The sequence below is a fragment of the Mobula hypostoma genome, chromosome 19 (genome assembly GCF_963921235.1).
Source record: "Mobula hypostoma chromosome 19, sMobHyp1.1, whole genome shotgun sequence".
NCBI classification, from domain to species: domain Eukaryota; kingdom Metazoa; phylum Chordata; class Chondrichthyes; order Myliobatiformes; family Myliobatidae; genus Mobula; species Mobula hypostoma.
The window spans coordinates 22,084,262-22,103,168 of NC_086115.1; the positions used below are offsets into that span (position 1 = coordinate 22,084,262).

Here is an 18,907-nt window from a genome sequence, read left to right on the forward strand (position 1 = left end):
GACTTCTATGAGTTAAGAGCATTGGATTATTTGTTTGGAGTGGATAGTTGACTTTAACTTCAGACCTGCTGGAGAATCCCTTTGATCAAAAGCCCTTCAAAGCGGGAGGAAATTCTGTATCCTCTCTTCTACCTTCAGCCAATGTAGAACAGAAGAATGGCAGCTGTGAAGAACTTTAAAAAACACTTTTGGTAGGCAGCATCAGCACCTTAAGTTTCATATTTGTTCATGTACACACCTTGTATGCAGACTAACATTAATTTGATAGACAATTTAGCCTTTCTGAAAGTGATAATTCTGATTTTGTTACCATTTGTCTAAATACTGTAAAAATCAAAAAGAATCAACTTGAATAATGCATCGATAACTGCAAATTTGTATATTGAAGGTTCTCCTTCAGAGGGCCCTTTTGTACACAGAGGAGTGAAAGGAAGCCCACCTTGGTTCAAGTTGGGTGTAAATCTTCACAACTCCACTGCTCACTTCATAGGTTTGAAGATTTGCACACATGGATTAATAAAAAAAACTCTGCTTCAACTGGAAAACAATACTTACCATTATACTGTGATACTTGCATCTGCTAATTATGTGATTATTTACTGAGCCCTGTACTAAATCCTCTGTAGTAATAGATCACCAGCCCTGTCAATTACCTTGTTTTTTTTCAACAAGGCATCAGCTCATGCTTACATTTTCTGAAAATAGTGCAATCAAGGATTATGGGGACAAGCAAAAAGTGAAATTTAGCCCAAAATAAATTTATCTTATCCTCTCTTGTATCTCCCTTCCTCTTCTAATTTTCCTCTTTACTCTCCTCGTTTTCTTCAACTCTGTTGTCACATCTCCTCATTCTGTTTCACTCCTCCCTGTTCATTCTCTCCCGTCACCCTTCTCCCCCTTTAGTCCTATTGCTCCCCTCCTATTCACCTGTCTTCTCCTCCTCTTGCATTCCTCGTGTACCTTGTACTATGTCTCACTCACCTCTCCTCTCTCTTTCTTCCTTATCTCTCCTCCACCACCGTTTCTCTCAACTGCTTCCTGTTTCTTTGTGGTGTTCTGTTTGCTCTGTGTCGTGGTTCCAGCCTCAGTCATCAACATTGCACTTCACTGGAGTTTACGAGTTCCCACATTGGCTCTCGTGTTCTCAGACTGAAGAAATAACTTACTGGAACAGTGTGGCTGACTAATGGCTTAATATCCGCTAGATGGGCAGATGATGGCGAAGCAACAAGCTGAGAATGAATTCAACATTACTGATGGTCAATAGAGTGAAACAGAATTGACAGATAACAAGCATGCACAAACTCAATTTTTAAAAAAATCTTCCAGTTACGGCAACGTAATCATTCCTTCAAAAATTGATTGCGCTATGTATGCATATGAAATATGTGTTTATAGTCTTATTATCATTGCATTACATTTGACTCTTCTCCCCAGTCCTTAATGGTACTTACTGAAGATGTTCTACATTACCATACAGTGTCTCCTAATTTTCATGCCCTCATGGACTGGATTAAAGTAATTTATTTGCTTGTACCATAGAAGCCAAATCAAAGCATTTATTTCAACAAGCTGGGATTTATGATGCCTGATTTACTTGGCCTGGCTATCTAAACACTGATTCCTCCACGACCTGGATCACCCATGCTGATGTTCTGTGCTTCAAAGACTCCACAGGCGATGCCAGCTCAGGGCCACCCATGTTGGAACCATGTTGTGGTCAAGATGCTGGACCAAGGACTGATCCAACCCTGTCTCCTGAATGGACAGACACATGCCTACCCCTCCTGGGCCACGCTTCATCATGACCCAAGCCAACCTTTCAAAATACGCCACTTGCTGGAGGAGGGGCTTGACAAAAAGCAATTAGAAGTGTGCAGAGAAAAGCACCTGCCATATGAAACAACAAATCTAAACACTGATTAAATTGTCTGGGAATTGTCTGTTATAAATGTGGTTGCAGAGTTGGTTAATGATCTATTGTATCTGACTTTCCTAGGTGAAGCAATGCAGGTTACAGCGAAAGAATTCACAGATGACCCATGCGTCTTAGCAAAGCGAGAAGGAGTGGTTGGTGCTGCTCGGGGGCTCCTTGCTGCAGTGACCCGACTCCTGATTCTGGCGGATGTCCTTGATGTCATGTATCTCTTGCAGCACCTCATGGCTGTAAGTAAACCATAAGAATCCCAAACACTTTCACTTCTCCAAATGTCCAGATTTAACTCAGCGGGCGCATTTTTGACAGGTCCAGAAATCATTTGTGCTGTTGTCAAATGTGACAAATGAGGATGAGCTGAACAGAGCCTACAGCAAGTTTGGGCAGGATTTAGCCCAATTAGACCTCCTGACTCAGAAACGCCAACAGGTAAGAAATGTTTATTTTACTCGTTTTATAATTCAATGATCTCATAAGATCTGAAAGGCCTAGATAGAGTGGATGTGGAAAGGATGTTTCCTATGGTAGGGGAGTCTAGGACCAAAGGGCACAGCCTCAAAATAGAAGGATGTCCCTTTAGAGCGGAGAAGAGGAATTTCTTTAGCCAGACGGTGCTGAATCTGTGGAATTCATTGCCATATGTGGCTGTGGAGGCCAAGTCAATGGCTTTATTTAAGGCAGAGGTTCTTGATTAGTAAGGATGTCAAAGTTACAGGGAGAAGGCAGGAGTGATTGAGAGGGATAATAAATCAGCCATGATGGAATGGCAGAACAGACTTGATGGACTGAATGGCCTAATTCTGTTCTTATGCTTTATGGACTTAAGAAAATGTGAAAAGGGGGGAACACCTCCCTCTCCCTGAGAGAACTTGTCGTTTGTCGAATGCCGGATGAAATGCGATAGTCTTTGGGGTAACTGCAAGGTCTGTGTCTTTCCTATGACCTAGCTCATGCTTGTACTCAGTAGCGGGTGCACTTTCTTTTTGCCTGGGGAGAGGGGGTATCATTGCCTTGCTGCCGCTTACGCGTGGGAGGGGGGAGCTGGGGGGGACTTTGGGGTTCTCACGTTTAGTTGTCATTCATTCTTTGAGGCACTTCTCTGTTTTTGTGGATGTTTGCGAAGAAAAAGCATCTCAGGATGTATATTGTATACATTTCTCTGACATTAATTGGACCTTCGAACCTTTGAAATACCTGGACAGACTGTGGATGATGACTGTTGGTTTCAAAAGGTTGGCAAGTTCAGCCACTTGATATACGTGTTTGCAGAAATCCCTACGCCAAGCACACAAATGCTGGAAATGGCAAGCTGGTTGTGGGAGATGGGAGGGTTGCCACTGATAATCAAGAGAGGTTGTGATAACCTTCAAAAGGTGAGGAAAATGTTCATGAGAGAATGACCTCAATCACACATCATTCTCTGGGCTTCCTCTTGGTGGACTTCCTTCCCAGGAAATTCAAGTGGTCACCCAGGAAAGGTTCAATGGTTGGCCAAATTATGGTCAGCAGATCCAGCAGTGGGTGCACTTAGAGAGGACTGATAAAAATTACAGCCACCTTGTAGTGGATTATTCAAGGATTGTTGTCACATAGTAAAGGTTGCTTCCTTTATCTGGCTTCAAGCATAATTTCCACATGTTCCCAGAGCGTATGGACAACTTTGTTGCATGCTTCTCATTATCTGCTGAACTGCTTTTCATCTGGTATCTCCTAGATGAGATGTAAAAACTCTTAGATGAGCATGAAAAATTCTAATGAGGCTATTTAAGGAAGTGTGAAACCATCCTTCAAAGATTTTTCCTTCAACCAAAATTGTTAAGGTTAAATATAAAGTTAATGAAAATTAAAAGTTAGAACTATTTGTAATGTATTGGAACTGCAGAAATGAAGGGGATTAAGATTCTGATAATTACCCTGAGAGTTTATGCATCAGGATTTTAGAGTTGTTGGCAGAAATAGTAGATGCATTGGTTTTGAACTTTGAAATTGCCTAGATTTTAGAATGCTCACTATGGATTAGCAAGAGGCAAATGTAACCCTGATAGTCATAAGATTAGGCACAAACATTATTATCTGATTGAGTTGGTTTAATAAAGCATTTATGAAAGGAAAATCATGTAACAAATCTATTAAGAGATTTTGTGGTTGTAACAACCTTAGTGATTAATGGAAACTAGCTAATGTAACTGTAATTGGATCTGTCAGTGCCAATTATGTATCAAAAATGATACTTCCACACAAAATTAAGACTGAAGAGGTTAGGAATAAAATCTGAATAAGTACAGAGGACTGGTTAAAGGGTAGAAAACAGAAGAGTGTTGTAAGGTAAGAGTTTTAGAGTGTACAAGGAATAGTGCTTGAGAACAGTAACTAGGATGTGGTGATCATGTGTAATACATCCAAATCCACTTGATACAAACATAGGTTAGAAAGTAAAATGAGATGCTGACTCAAGGGTTATGTGGATAGGCTAAGTAAGTGGAAAAGTGTGTTGGTTCTTTTTTTATGTGGAGGAATGTCAAGTTATGAATTTTCATTAAAAATGTTGGGAGTATCTTAGCTGGTGGAACCCCTTCATCGGGCTCGTATACAAACTTAGCTCACTAGCTAACTCTGCGAACAGCCATGTGACTTAGCAGTGAGAAGGCCACCTTTGTTAAGCAATATACCTCTGGTGTTGGTATGACTTGGGGTTCAACCATACAGGAAAGTTGGGATGTTCCAGGGAGGAACATTGGTTCTAGTGAATGCCGCGTAATTACTGCTCCATGCAAAGTTATCATTTGTCAGAAAATTAACAGATGGTTCACCAGCATAATATTACAAAAGAAATACATTTACCAAATTTTCAACTTTAACAAACCAAAAAAAAAAGAAAAGAAAATTGGAAGGGCCCATTACAGTTAAACCAGTTAAACTGTGCACATAAACATTGGAGCTCATTTCTGAAGTAGTCGGGGTTATTGTTTTACTCACACACTGGACCCACGGTCTGCATGAAGGCATCCACCACAGTCCAAATTTCCCTCAAAACCATTTTGAACAAATTGACTCTCGCAGGAGTATTGGTGCTTCCTCCTAGGAGTCATTCATCTGCACAAAGCGCTTCTCACAACGGGGACTGTCCTTCCAATGGCATTCTGCAGCATCTTCCCTGTTTCCTACTCTGCATCTCCCCCCAAACCAGACTACCTTTCAGAAATCTGCTCCCGCCTATAACTTTTCGATGTTCTACCGGGCAGAGAGTTACAACACGTATCAAGACAACCCTGACTGGCTGACACCACATTCTTAAGTTGGACAACATGGCTTCTTATCTTCAGCTGAAGCCAAAACACTCTTACTGACAGCACAAACTGCTTCTACAGAAAACTGCTAAACTAAAATACCTCACCGCATAGCAGTAGAAATCTTACCCAGGTCATTACACTGACAACTACCTGAGTGCCTAGAAAGGACACAGTAAATCATTCAGAGATGAAGAACTTAAGGAAATTAAGGTTAGTAGTGGTGGCATTAAGGGGGCTAAGAAACTGACAAAATATTGTAATCACAATTTAATGACAAAGGAATATGTGCAAAGAGGATTTCTGCTCTAAGGGCTTTGGTGTGACTACATCCTGCACGCTCAGCAATTATAAAAGAAAGCTTTACTTAGTTTAGTGATTGTGGCAAAGATTCTCAAGTGTTTCTTGCAATGAGATGACTGACCTTTGAAGAAAGGTTGGATAGACTTGGAGTACAGTATATTACCTAATATCTAGAAAAATGGAAGATAATTTTATTGAAACATATACAATAAAAATAAGATAAGGAGAAATTTCCTTTGCTAATGGTCTAACAATTTTATTGCAATTTTCCATCAGCCGTAGTCAGCCAGTTAAAAGCAGAAAACAGGGTTGATAGGTGAAAGTCAACCAGCTGGTTCAGTCACTGATCTGTTGAAATTTGGTAAGTCTGAGATTGATTGGTAATTGGATACCAAAAGAAATGAAAGCTTGTGGAAACTGAAATCGTGTCAGCCTTATTCTTATTGAATGGCAGAGTAGATTCAAAGTGACAAAGGCTTACTCCTGTCATACATGCTCCTTTTTCACCTTAAATATCTTCGGCTTGTCCATAATTTTAGCATTAACACTGGTGAAGCTGCACTGTCAGGGTTATGGTGATACATTTATAATCCATTCCAAATTTCCACTAAGATTAGCTGCATTTCATACTTGGATTCCACTGTGTTACAAAGGATAATGAATTGTTCCTCTCTGTTTAATAATTCATACAAATGCAAGTAATAAGTGATTAATGGATAGGTTTCATAAGCATAATATTTGTATTCTAGTCAATATTACTATTCAATTTACTTTGCAGTCCATTGTTTCTAACTGGAATGTCCATGTATGGACTGTTGAAAGACTAAATATTTCGACATATGAAATCCAGTCAGATAGCAATGTTTTATTTGTAAATAACTTCCACCCTGTCCTAAAATTTACTTTGTCCATTTCTGATATGTCTCTCCCCTTTCTTGAACTCTCTGCCTCCATCTCAGGGAACAAACTATTCACTAATATTTACCACTTCCATAGCTACCTAGACTACACCCCTCCCACCCTGTCTCTTGCAAGGACAGCATCCACTCTGCTTGTTTTGTACACCGCTGGAATTTAAACTCAATCACTAACATGGAGGTAGGTCATGATGTGACCTTTGTGTGTTTTAACATGGAGGAATCTGGATAGTCAGCAGTGATATTCATTGTAGTGCAATATACATCTAATCTCCCGTTTGTCACTGTCATTGGGACATTGATTTGGACCTCTGATTGACCTTCACGGTTCAATCTGGATTTCTGATCAAACTTTGAAATTCGAGCTGGACCTCTGGTTGAACTTTGGTCTTCGATTTGGACTTCCAATTGACCTTGGGGCTTTGATCTTCGGTATGCCAGGCCCACTATGCTAGAAGTGCCTCTCTGTGTTTTAATTTAGTATCTGACTCAATGCCAGATGGTTAGACTGTTGTATTCCTTTTCTGGCTATAACATTAAATGTAGCTTTAGAGTAAAAGTGAGTAGCTTGCTGTCAGTACCTCCAGTTGAACTCTGTCTTTTTGTGTGTTTTCCCCTAGCTGTCAGTCTGTGGTTTTGTTTTGCCATGTGCTCCTGTCCCTGCTCCTGCTCTACTCCAGTCCCTGTATTACTGAGTACTCCGTCTCTCACCTGTTTCTCATTATTATCTGTATTGCTGCACCTGTGTCTCATTGTGCTCCACCTATCATCTGCCTCTCTGTTTATTGCTCAGTGTATTTCAGTCCCGTGTTTTCACCTGTCTGTTGCCAGATTGTGCCAGTGAATTTTCCTGAGCCTTTCCAGCATTTGTATTGGAACTCTGTCCGTCTGAATATCGACTCTGCCTGTTTCCCGATTCTGGATTTTGGTTTTCTCTGGATGTTTTGATCTCTGCCTGAACTTTGACGTCGTCTTTGTCTGCACCTCAGGATCTGTTACTCAATTAATATCACTGTGAGCACAGTACTGGATCCCTGCTCCAGCACCCTGACGCTTTCTGGGGAATTACTCAGGATGTATCAAACATGTTGCTGCTGGTCTTGGGTCGCATAAGAGACATAGGCTAGCAAATTGTTTCCCCAGCAGGGCAGCAGTGAATCAATGAAATTCAAAAGTCCTGCAGATGCAGATCCAGGACTTGAGGACCTGAGTTATAGGGAAAGGCTGAATAAGTTAGGACTTTATTCCCTGGAGTGTAGGAGAATGAGGGAAGATCTGATGGGGGTATATAAATTTCTGAGCGGCATAGATAGGGTAAGTGCAAGTGTAACTTTCACTTTGTCTAGTGGCTTAATATAGGGGGTGATAACCCCCGGCCCGGCCAAGCTTGAGAAATCTGGTTTGGGTGGATGTTGTGTGATGTGTCCCCTGTTACAACTCAGTACCCCGAAATAACAAACAGTACACAATATGTGATTAAACGATTAAGCTTTATAATTCTTACTTTGAATATGTAGTTAGTAAAGAAGTGCAAAAAAAAAGGGCCCAATCTTATTAAACAGTCTGTTGTGCAAAGTTGGAGCTCACTGATAAGTTGATCGTCCACTATCGACCTCCTCTGATCGTCGCTGCCCTTTGGACCCTCGATCCAAGTCCACCTCGTCTGGTGGTCTACCAAATCTCTCCATTCGCGTCCTCTCTCCTCATCTCTCCCCAGCAAAAGACCGCAAAAAATCTCCTTCCAGATTCACAATCTTCTGATTGGCTAACATGCATACCATAGTCCTGTTGTCTTCAGTCATAACTCAAACATTGCTGCTACAGGGAAACCATTACCTCAGCAGTGAAACATTACGGAGAAGCCAATACGTTTGCAGTAAATCCTTACAGCGCGTTACACAAGCAACATTCACAAAATGTTGGAAGAATTCAGCAGGCCAGGCAACATCTATGGAAAAGAGTACAGTTGATGTTTTGGCTGAGACCTTTTGGAAGTCCTGCTGAAGGTTCTTGTTATGGTACAGGGCTCTGCATTCACCAACTGCACCATAACGATAGATGGAAGGATTAAAATCCAAAAGTTGGAGATGTGAGTGTTAGGTGAAATGAGAAAATGTTTGTTCTGCAGAGGAATGGTGTTGCTGTAGTAGTGGGTGAAGCCAGATGAAGGAAACTCCAACTACACTCAGGGAGTTCAGCACCATACAGGATATAGCCATGTTTGATAGGCACTCTATCTACAACCATTCACTCACTCTGCCACTGAAGCAGAGTGTACCATCAACAGAACGCAGTGCAGCAAATCACCAAAGGTCCTCAGACAGCATCTTACAAGCCCACAATGTCTATCTGCTGGAGGACTGTACAGGGACAGAAAAAGCATGGGAGCGCCATCATTGGAAGTTGCCCTCCAAGTCAATGGATTGTTGAATGGTCTGGCTTGTTGGGCTGGAAGGGACTGTTCAGTGTTGTATCTCTGAATAAAATAAAATAAACAAAAGCCGTACCAAATTCATGCTCAGGTAGATCCACTTTAGCTGCTCTTCTGCTGTGCCCCTGTTTTTAATAAATCACCCGGTATTTTGAGCACCAACTCCAAGTGATCTTTCAGTTTTCTCCTACACTTTGAGGTCAGCAATTGAAAGTATCAAAAATCACTGAGGAAAAAAGTTGGCTATCTGGTTAGGAAGCAGAGGGTGATGGTGGATGGCTTCTTTTTCTAAGACTGGAGGCCCCTGATTAATATGTTCCCCAGGGGCTGGTACTAGGCCTATTGCTGTTTGTCATCTATAGCAATGATTTGGATAAGAATGTGCAAGTCTGCAGATGGCAGAAACATAGGTGGTGAAAGGGTTGAGAACTGCAATGGGATCTTGATCAGCTGAGAAATGGCAACTTCAGCTTAATATGGATAAGCACAAGTTGTTGCATTTTGGGAAAACATTTGAGGGTAGGACTTCTACAGTGAACAGTAGGACCCTGGATAGTGAGACCTAGGAAATGGTGCCATAGATAGGCAGGGTGGTTAAGAAAGCTTTTGGCATGTTGGACTTCACCAGTCAGGGCATGATTATAGAAGTTGAGATGTTACGTGTCAGATGTACGTGCCAGTGGTAAGGCCACATTTAGAACGTTTTGGTATCTCTCATGGTCCTGACCGAACAGTGACAGGCACCCAAGGTTCGACACTCCATTTCCCCAGAGTGTGGTTAGCTGTTGCTATCCCTTTAAGACTAAGTCTGCCAGTTATTGCCTGCACGTTCCGTCAAGGTAAGTCGGTACTTAAAGGCCTCATGCTGAGCAATCAGAGCTTAATTGTAGGAGTTCCATTTCTAGTGCTACTGTTTGCGATTTTTGCCTTTGGATTTAGTTTGTGCCGTCTTGTTTATTTCAAGCCTCAGTGTGAGCTAATTCTAGACCTTACTCTGCACTTGAGTTCAGCACTATCCTTGTTACAGGTAGCTCCGTTACAGGAAAGATACCTTGAAACTGGGAAGAGTGAAGGGTAGATTTATGAAGATGTTGCTAGGACTCAAGTTATGGAAAGATGTTGAGCAAGTTAGGACCTTTTTCATTGGAATATAGTAGAATGAGGGGTGATCTTAAAGAGCTGTGTAAAATCATAAGGGAAATAGATAAGGTGAATGCGCACCAGGTCTAGAGGGCATAGGTTTAGTGTGAGGGTGAGAAATTTAATAGAACCTGAGGGGAACCTTTTTATCCAGAGGTTGGTCCTATGTGGAATGTCCTGCCAGAGGAAATGGTTAAACTAGGTACATTAACAACATTTTAAAGGCACTTGGATAGGCACATGGATTGGAAAGGTTTAGTGGGATAGGGGTCACATGCAAGCGAATGGGACTACCTTAGACCTCACCAGTTCACCAGAGTTTAAATGGGAATCTTGATTGGCCTGGATTAGTTGGGCAGAAAGGCCTGTGTCAATGCCTTGATTTTGCGATGCTCTGACCCTGTAGGGGGTTATGTCACAGATTAGCCATGATCTCAATGAATAATAGGAGGATGAAAGGGTTAAATGAACCAACTCTAAACCTACACTTAGGGGCTACTTTATTAGGTACATCTGTACACCTCATTAATGCAAATATCTAATCAGCCGATCGTGCGGCAGCAACTCAATACATAAAAGCATGCTGACATGGTCAAGAGGTTCAGTTGTTGCTCAGACCAAACATCAGAATGGAGAAGAAATGCGATCTAAGTGACTTTGACCTTGGAATGATTGTTGGTGCCAGACAGGGTGGTTTGAGTATCTCAGAAAAAGCAATAATGTGAAAAACAGGCAAGAAAGTGAGACTGAACCAAATGGCACATGCAGGTATCTCACCAAAGTAATTTTTGCGATATGTTGCCAGGTTTTAGAGATTATAGTTGGATAATTCCCTCATCTTAAAAGTTCATTGTCAGTAGTTTCTTTCAATAATATTCCCCTACAGCATTTCACCAAAATTCTAGTGTTTATTTTTAATTTTAACATTAGGCTTTTCGAGTCACCAGAAACTTCGGTTGGGTGCTAGACACCAGAGAATGCACAGATCAAATTTTTTGATGGGAATGTTCACAACATGTGAACAAATGACATTTAAGATCAGAGAAGATTAAAGCTGTTACTTACAATAAACTGTTAGCAACCAACTATTTAAGGAATCTAAAATCTCGCTACTCCCATTGGGCAGGAGGTACAGGAACTATAGGTTCCACACCACCAGTTTCAGGAACAGTTATTACCCTACAGCCATCAGGCTCCTGAATCAGCGTGGTTAACTCCACTCACCACAACTCTGAACTAATTCTTCAACCTACAGACTCACTTTCACAGACTCTACAACTCATGTTCTCAGTATTATTTATTTTATCTGCACAACTTGTCTTATTTTTCACATTGTATGTTAGTCTGCCTTAGTTTTTCATATGTACAGTATATTGTATTGTACTTCATTTTCCTCTCAATGTTTGTAAGGAAATGAATCTCAAGGTAGTATATGATGACATATATGTACTTTGATAATAAATTTACTTTGACTCTGACTTTTGACTTTGTCCATTCATACTAACGTGAAACTTTTTCTTCATTTTACAAAATGTTTCAGTCCTGATGAAGGGTCTCAGCTTGAGATGTTGATTGTTTTCTCTTTTATATCAATACTGCTGAGTTCCTCCAGATTTTGTGTGTGTTACTTGAAAGTGTAGGGTGCTGGTGTTGTTAACTATCTACAGTACCTCCTGTTCTGTATACTAAGGTATGAAGACATAATTGTTGAGAATTCTTTTTTCTGGACTTCAGCACTAAGCTATGACAGAGTAGCCTACAATCTCCGGAACTCGTTCCTTTATCTTCAGAATTGCAACATGGTACATTAGTGTTTTAATGGACTGCACTGTGCTGGACTGGGGATGCTATCTGTCAGGAAACATAAAGGAAGTTTGACCCGAACACAGAGCAGCAGAGATGAATGTTCACTTTAATAACAAACTGCAAAATAACAAGGTAACTGAAGGCTAGGAGCAACTGGTTGAGGCTGGCTGGTTTGATGGGTGAACAAGGACTGTGGATGAGAGCTGGGTTTAAATAGGCTGCAGGCGATGAGTTGGAAATGAGTGCAGGTGACTCCTGTTAGCTGGGTGGAGACAGAGAGGTGGCTGCCTGATCAGGCTTGACAGTATCCAGATTTACCTCCAGTAGTCCTTGCACATCCACATGGCCGGATGTCGGAGGCTGATCTCACTGGTCCTTTACACCTGCTAGTCCAATGGATGGCCCAAAATGATGACCAGGCTACACTAGCTCTCAAATATCTTTGGCAGGTTTTGATAGCTGTCATTCAAACATTTAAGCTATTAGCAAACATAAATGTTGGAGAAACACGGCAGGCCAGGCAGCATCTATGGAGAGGAATACACAGTCAATATTTCAGGCCGAGACCCTCCATCAGGACTGGACAGGAAGAGGGAAGATGACAGAATAAGAAGGTGGGTGGGTGGGGAGGGGGGAATGAAGTAAGAATCTGGGAGGCGATAGAAGAGATAAAAGGTAGAAGAAGAAGGAATCTGATAAAAGAAGTGAGTTGACTATGGGAGAAAGGGAAAGAGGAAGGGCACTAGGGGGAGTTGATGGGCAGGTGAGAAGGGGTAAGAGGGGATCCAAAAGCAAATTGAAGTTAATACTTACAACAAGAACGTTAAAAAAATATATTATTTAAGTGCAAACAACAGGAATTCTGCAGATGCTGGAAATTCAAGCAACACACATCAAAGTTGCTGGTGAATGCAGCAGGCCAGGCAGCATCTCTAGGAAGAGGCACAGTCGACGTTTCAGGCCGAGACGCTTCGTCAGGACTAACTGAAGGAAGAGTGAGTAAGGGATTTGAAAGTTGGAGGGGGAGGGGGAGATCCAAAACGATAGGAGAAGACAGGAGGGGGAGGGATAGAGCCGAGAGCTGGACAGGTGATAGGCAAAAGGGATACAAGAGGATCATGGGACAGGAGGTCCGGGAAGATAGATGGGGGGGGAGGAACCAGAGGATGGGCAAGGGGCATATTCAGAGGGACAGAGGGAGAAAAAGGAGAGTGAGAGAAAGAATGTGTGTATAAAAATAAGTAACAGATGGGGTACGAGGGGGAGGTGGGGCATTAGCGGAAGTTAGAGAAGTCGATGTTCATGCCATCAGGTTGGAGGCTACCCAGACGGAATATAAGGTGTTGTTCCTCCAACCTGAGTGTGGCTTCATCTTTACAGTAGAGAAGGCCGTGGATAGACATGTCAGAATGGGAATGGGATGTGGAATTAAAATGTGTGGCCACTGGGAGATCCTGCTTTCTCTGGCGGACAGAGCGTAGGTGTTCAGCAAAGCAGTCTCCCAGTCTGCGTCGGGTCTCGCCAATATATAAAAGGCCACATCGGGAGCACCGGACACAGTATATCACCCCAGCCGACTCACAGGTGAAGTGTTGCCTCACCTGGAAGGACTGTTTGGGGCCCTGAATGGTGGTAAGGGAGGAAGTGTAAGGGCATGTGTAGCACTTGTTCCGCTTACATGGATAAGTGCCAGGAGGGAGATCAGTGGGGAGGGATGGGGGGGACGAATGGACAAGGGAGTTGCGTAGGGAGCGATCCCTGCGGAATGCAGAGAGAGGGGGGGAGGGAAAGATGTGCTTAGTGGTGGGATCCCGTTGGAGATGGCGGAAGTTACGGAGAATAATATGTTGGACCCGGAGGCTGGTGGGGTGGTAGCTGAGGACCAGGGGAACCCTATTCCTAGTGGGGTGGCGGGAAGATGGAGTGAAAGCAGATGTATGTGAAATGGGGTAGATGCGTTTAAGAGCAGAGTTGATAGTGGAGGAAGGGAAGCCCCTTTTTTTAAAAAAAGAAGACATCTCCCTCGTCCTAGAATGAAAAGCCTCATCCTGAGATCAGATGCGGCGGACTAGAATTATTTAAGTGCATTTGTATGTTCAATTAAAGGTAATTTTAAATCTAAATTAAGCTAAAACAAAATTTAAAAAAACTTGCCTTTGCTTTTTCCTCCCAGTTTAAGTCTCATTGAAATCAATGAGGCCTCAGTTTCTGTCCCAAGTTCTCAGTGCTTGAAAGTGTGTGAGGCTGAGCCTATTCAAGTAACCAAGCATCAGTCGATCCAATCAGAGCAGTTGGAGAAATTTAGTACATCGACCTAAACCCATGAAAATTGTTATAAAAATATAAATTATTGTTATTCCAACAAAACACTGTTAGATTTGGATACTATGGAGCTGAGCTTAATGAAGTTCCATTCTGACTATTGGCTCTGCAGTCTATTTGTACTAAGGAATTGCAATGAGCAGGAATGGTCTTGATATGTGTATAGCTTGAACTGAACTTCTGGCAAGCAGGTTGCTCTTGCTCAAATATCTGAGGGATGATTGCGCTGGACAAAAAACACTTTGCTTCCTGAATGCTTTCAGATGTATCTTAAGGATTTTGGGCTGCTGATCATGAAAATCACCATGAGATGTCCCTATCACACACCATTTTATTTGAAATTGCCTCTATTTGTTATTTCAATTCATAATTCAAGTCAGGATGACTGATGCCAAGATTAAGGAAGGTGTTTTTGTTGGTCCACAAATCAAACAGGTCAACAATGACAGGCAATTCGAAGAGCTTCCAGTGGGACTGGAGAAAATTGCATGGAAGGCATTCAAGGCATTGCAAATTTTTATGGCACCTACAAAGCACCAAACTACGTGCAGCTGGTTGACAACATGCTTCAAGCACGTAAAACCATGAACTGCAACACATCACAAAAGATTCATTTTCTGCATTCCCATTTAAACTTCTTCCCTGCAAATCTTGGTGCTGTCAGTGATGAGCTTGATGAAAAGTTTCACCAGGGCATTAAGGTCAAGGAGAAACAGTATCAGGGCAAATGGAATCCATCAATGCTGGCTGATTATTGTTGGACGCCTAAGCAAGAAACCTCAGACACTGAATACTAATGAAAATCATCAACAAAACACTTTTAGCTTAGCTGAACTATTGAAATTAAACACATTATATTCAGTAAAAGTTAATTTCTTGTTTCTCCACATTCCTACATGGTAAAAGTAGTCTGAAATTATATTTGTGTTCAGCTTCAAGTGGTTTATCATAAACAAAAATATTCTGAGGAAGCAACAGTTTTGAAAAAAAAATTGTTGTCCAGTGTTCTTTGTATGTTGGTCTGGAGTCCAGTGCTTCCATAACTGAAAGAATTCACTAAATAGCAAAGTGTGAATATCTTCATGTAAACTGAAGTAATTGGACAAGAACCCACCAACAACTTCCCAAAGGCAGCTAAGGATTGGCAATTAAAGCTGGTCGCCTTATAGGGATGAACTAATATAAAAAATGTGAACAATGTGAAGAGGGAAAAGTTAGCAGTCACCAGAAGTTATATCACTGTACTCAGCTGTATATCACTGTGATCAGCTGAGTTGCTTGGGCAGCGCGCGCGGCCTCTCCAGTGATTGATATCTGTTATCTGTCAAGTAGGGGACCGTGCACAATTCTGATTTGATGGAGACGGACGAGAGAGTACGGAGGAACATCTGGAAAACTTCTAAAATGCCCACTTCGCTGCCGCTGCTACTGTGTGGTAACCGGAATCTCTGGAGCAGAAGGTCCCGAATCCTCAGTTTTGCTTGATTTAGCGGCCGGGGCTAGGTCGAAGGCACTTGGCAGAGGATGGCGCTTGGGAGGCTGTATCAGAGGGGCTGGTCGGAGGCTCAAAGTTTTTGGACGGATGGACTCAGTGTCGGCTGTGGTTGGCTGCTTCCAAGGCATTGGCAAGTTGACAGTGCCTGGAGGTTTATGGCAGGGAGTTTCTCCCTTTTGCTGCTGCTATCGGGGACTTGGGAGTCGATCGACTCGGGGACTTTGAGACTATTTTTACCATGCCCATGGTTTGTTCTTCATCAAATTATAGTATTGCTTTGCACTGCTGTAACTATATGTTATAATTATGTGGTTCTGTCAGTGTTAATCTTTGGTTTGTCCTGTTTTCTGTGATATCACTCTGGAGAAACATTGTATCATTTCTTAATGCATGTATGCATTTCTAAATGACAATAAAAGAGGACTGAGTGTTCTCATAATCTAATCTAAAAAAAACACAATTTCAGATGTTCAGGTTGATCTTGTTGCACTTCAGAATAAAGTCACCGAATAAAGTCAAAATAGCTTTTGGGAAGAAATAGAATAAAGTGGATGGAGTTACAGATAAGCTGCTATTTCCTTCAGTCTGACATCTCTGTAACGGTGGGGTGGCAGACTCCAAAGGCTGAAACACAGAGGAGTAATCTTGTAATCCCCTTCTACCTGGCATCTTGTTAGCAAATGTGCAGTCGCTGGAAAACAAAATTGAGGATCTAAGGGAAAGATTGCTGTATTGGAAATAAATGAGAGGTTGTTACGTTCTATGTGTAATTGAGACATGGCTTACCCCCAGCACGCCAGGTTCAGCAATCATATCCGATGGCTTCTTGATTTACTGGATGGACTGAATTGTTGATCTGGAAAAGGCAAAAGGTGGAGGTGTGTGCTTCATGATAAACTCCTGGTGGTGCTCCTATGTAGCAGTTTTGTTGAACTCATGTTCCCTGACCTTGAACACCTAACAGTCAATGCCATCAGTTCTATTTATCTAAGGAGTTCTCATCCATAATCGTGACTGCAGTTTACATACCACCACCGGCCGACTATAATCAAGCACTTGAGATACTTCATGATGCTGTCTCCAGACAAGAAACAGGCTATCCTGACACATTTCAAATCATAGTCGGGCACTTCAACAAGGCTTGCTTGAAGAAGTCCTGCTCAGTTACCATCAGCATATAACCTGTAGCACCAGAGGTCCCAACGTACTAGACCGCTGTTATACTCAGAGAAGGAATGCCTACTGTTCCATGCCCAGACCACATTTCAGTAACTCGGATCACTTGGTTGTCCTTCTGCCTGCATACAGGCAGAGGCTAAAAAGCGAAGCTCTAGAGATTAGGACAAAAAGGTGGCCATGGGAGGCAGAGGATTTCTTCGAGTCAGTGGACTGGGTCCTGTTCAAGGACTCATCTGTGGATCTGAATGAATACACCATGGCTGTCGTGGACTTTATTAAAACAGTTGGAGATAAGTGTGTCCTGACAAAAATCATTCAGAGTCTTCCCCAGCCAGGATCCCTCGATGAACCACAATCTGCTGAGGGCCAGGTCAGAGGCATTCAAGTTCAGTGACAAAGAAGGTTAGAAGAGGTTCAGCTATGATCTCTAGAAAGCTACCTCACAGGCCAAGTGTCAATTCAGGACAAAACTTGAATCAACGAAGGATGCTCAAGCATTCTAGCAGGGCTTGAATGGTTTCACCTCTTATAAAGTCAAATCAAGTGACGTAGGTGACAACAGGGCTTCACTTCCGGATGAACTCAATGTTTTCTATACTCACTTTGACCTGTGCTGATCAACTGGCTGGAGTTTTTCACTGAGATCTGTAACCTCTCACTTTGGCGGTCTGAGGTACCCACCTACTTCAAACAGACTTCACTTATACCCGTGCCTAAGAAGAACATGGTGACCTGCCTCGATGACTATTGTTCAGTAGCACTTCCATCCACAGTGATGAAGTGTTTTGGGTTGTTGATGAAACATATCAACCCCTACCTGAGAAGCGACTTGGATCCTGTCCAATTTGCCTGCAGGAGCAACAGGTCCACAGCAGATGACATCTCATTGCAACTTCACTCAACCCTGGAACATCTGGACAGCAAAGGTGCATACATCCAGATGACCTTTATTGACTACAGTTCGACAGTCAATACCATCATCTCCTCAAAACTAATCAATAAACTTCAAGATCTTGACCTTGATATCTCCTTGTACAATTGGATCCTCGATTTCCTCACTTGCAGACCCCAGTCAGTTTGGATTGGCAACATCATCTCCTCCACAATCTCCATCAGCACAGGAGCACCACAGGGCTGTGTGCTTAGCCCCCTGTTCTACTCACTTTACACTCATGACTGTGAGGCAAGTGCAGGGCAATGCCATATTAAAGTTTGCTGATGACACCACTGTTGTTGGCTGAATCAAAAGTGATGATGAATCTGCATATAGGAGGGAGATTGAAAATCTGGCTGAGTGGTGGCACAACGACAGCGTTTTACTTAATGTCAGTAAGACCAAGGAGCTGATTCTTGACTTCAGGAGAGGGAGGCCAGAGGTCCATGAGCCAGTCCTCATTGGAGAATCCGAGGAGGAGAGGTTCAGCAACTTTAAATTCCTTGGTGTTATCATTTTGGAGGACCTGTCCTGGGCCCAGCAAGTGCAATTACAAAGAAAGCATGGCAGTGCCTCTACTTCCTTAGGAGTTTGCGAAGACTCAACAAAAGCTTCTAAAACTTTGACGAACTTCTAAAGATGTGTGGTGGAGAGTATATTGTCTGGCTACATCACAGCATGGTATGGAAACAACAACGTCCTTGAAGGAAAATCCTACAAAAAGTAGTGGATACACCCCAGTCATCATGGGTAAAGCTCTCCCCACCACTGAGCACATGCACAAAGAGCACTGTTGCAGGAAAGCAACTTCCATCATCAGGGACCCCACCACCCAAATCACGCTCTCTTTTCACTGCTGCCATCAAGAAGAAGGTACGGGAGCCTCAGGATTCACACTGCCACGTTTAGGAACAGTTATTGCTCCTCAACTATCAGGCTCTTGAACCAAAAGGGACAGCTTCACTCAGCTTTTCCCATCATTGAAATATTCCCACAGTCTATGCACTCACATGAGACTTTTCATCTCACGTTCTTGATATTTATTGCTGAGTTATTGATTAGATTCAGATTCTTTTTAGATTATGAGAACACTCAGTTCTCTTTTATTGTCATTTAGAAATGCATACATGCATTAAGAAATGATACAATGTTATTAT

At 42.3% G+C, this 18,907-nt stretch overlaps 1 protein-coding gene across 1 annotated transcript in view; it reads left to right on the forward strand.

Moving 5' to 3' along the window:
* The window catches only part of LOC134358903 (catenin alpha-3-like), a 703,413-nt gene that overhangs the window by 48,607 nt on the left and 635,899 nt on the right, over positions 1-18,907 (forward strand). Inside the window, exons 4-5 of the mRNA XM_063071546.1 lie at positions 2,000-2,166; positions 2,246-2,365. Of these exons, the coding sequence (XP_062927616.1) occupies positions 2,000-2,166; positions 2,246-2,365 (287 nt within the window). The remainder of the gene's footprint in view (positions 1-1,999; positions 2,167-2,245; positions 2,366-18,907) is intronic.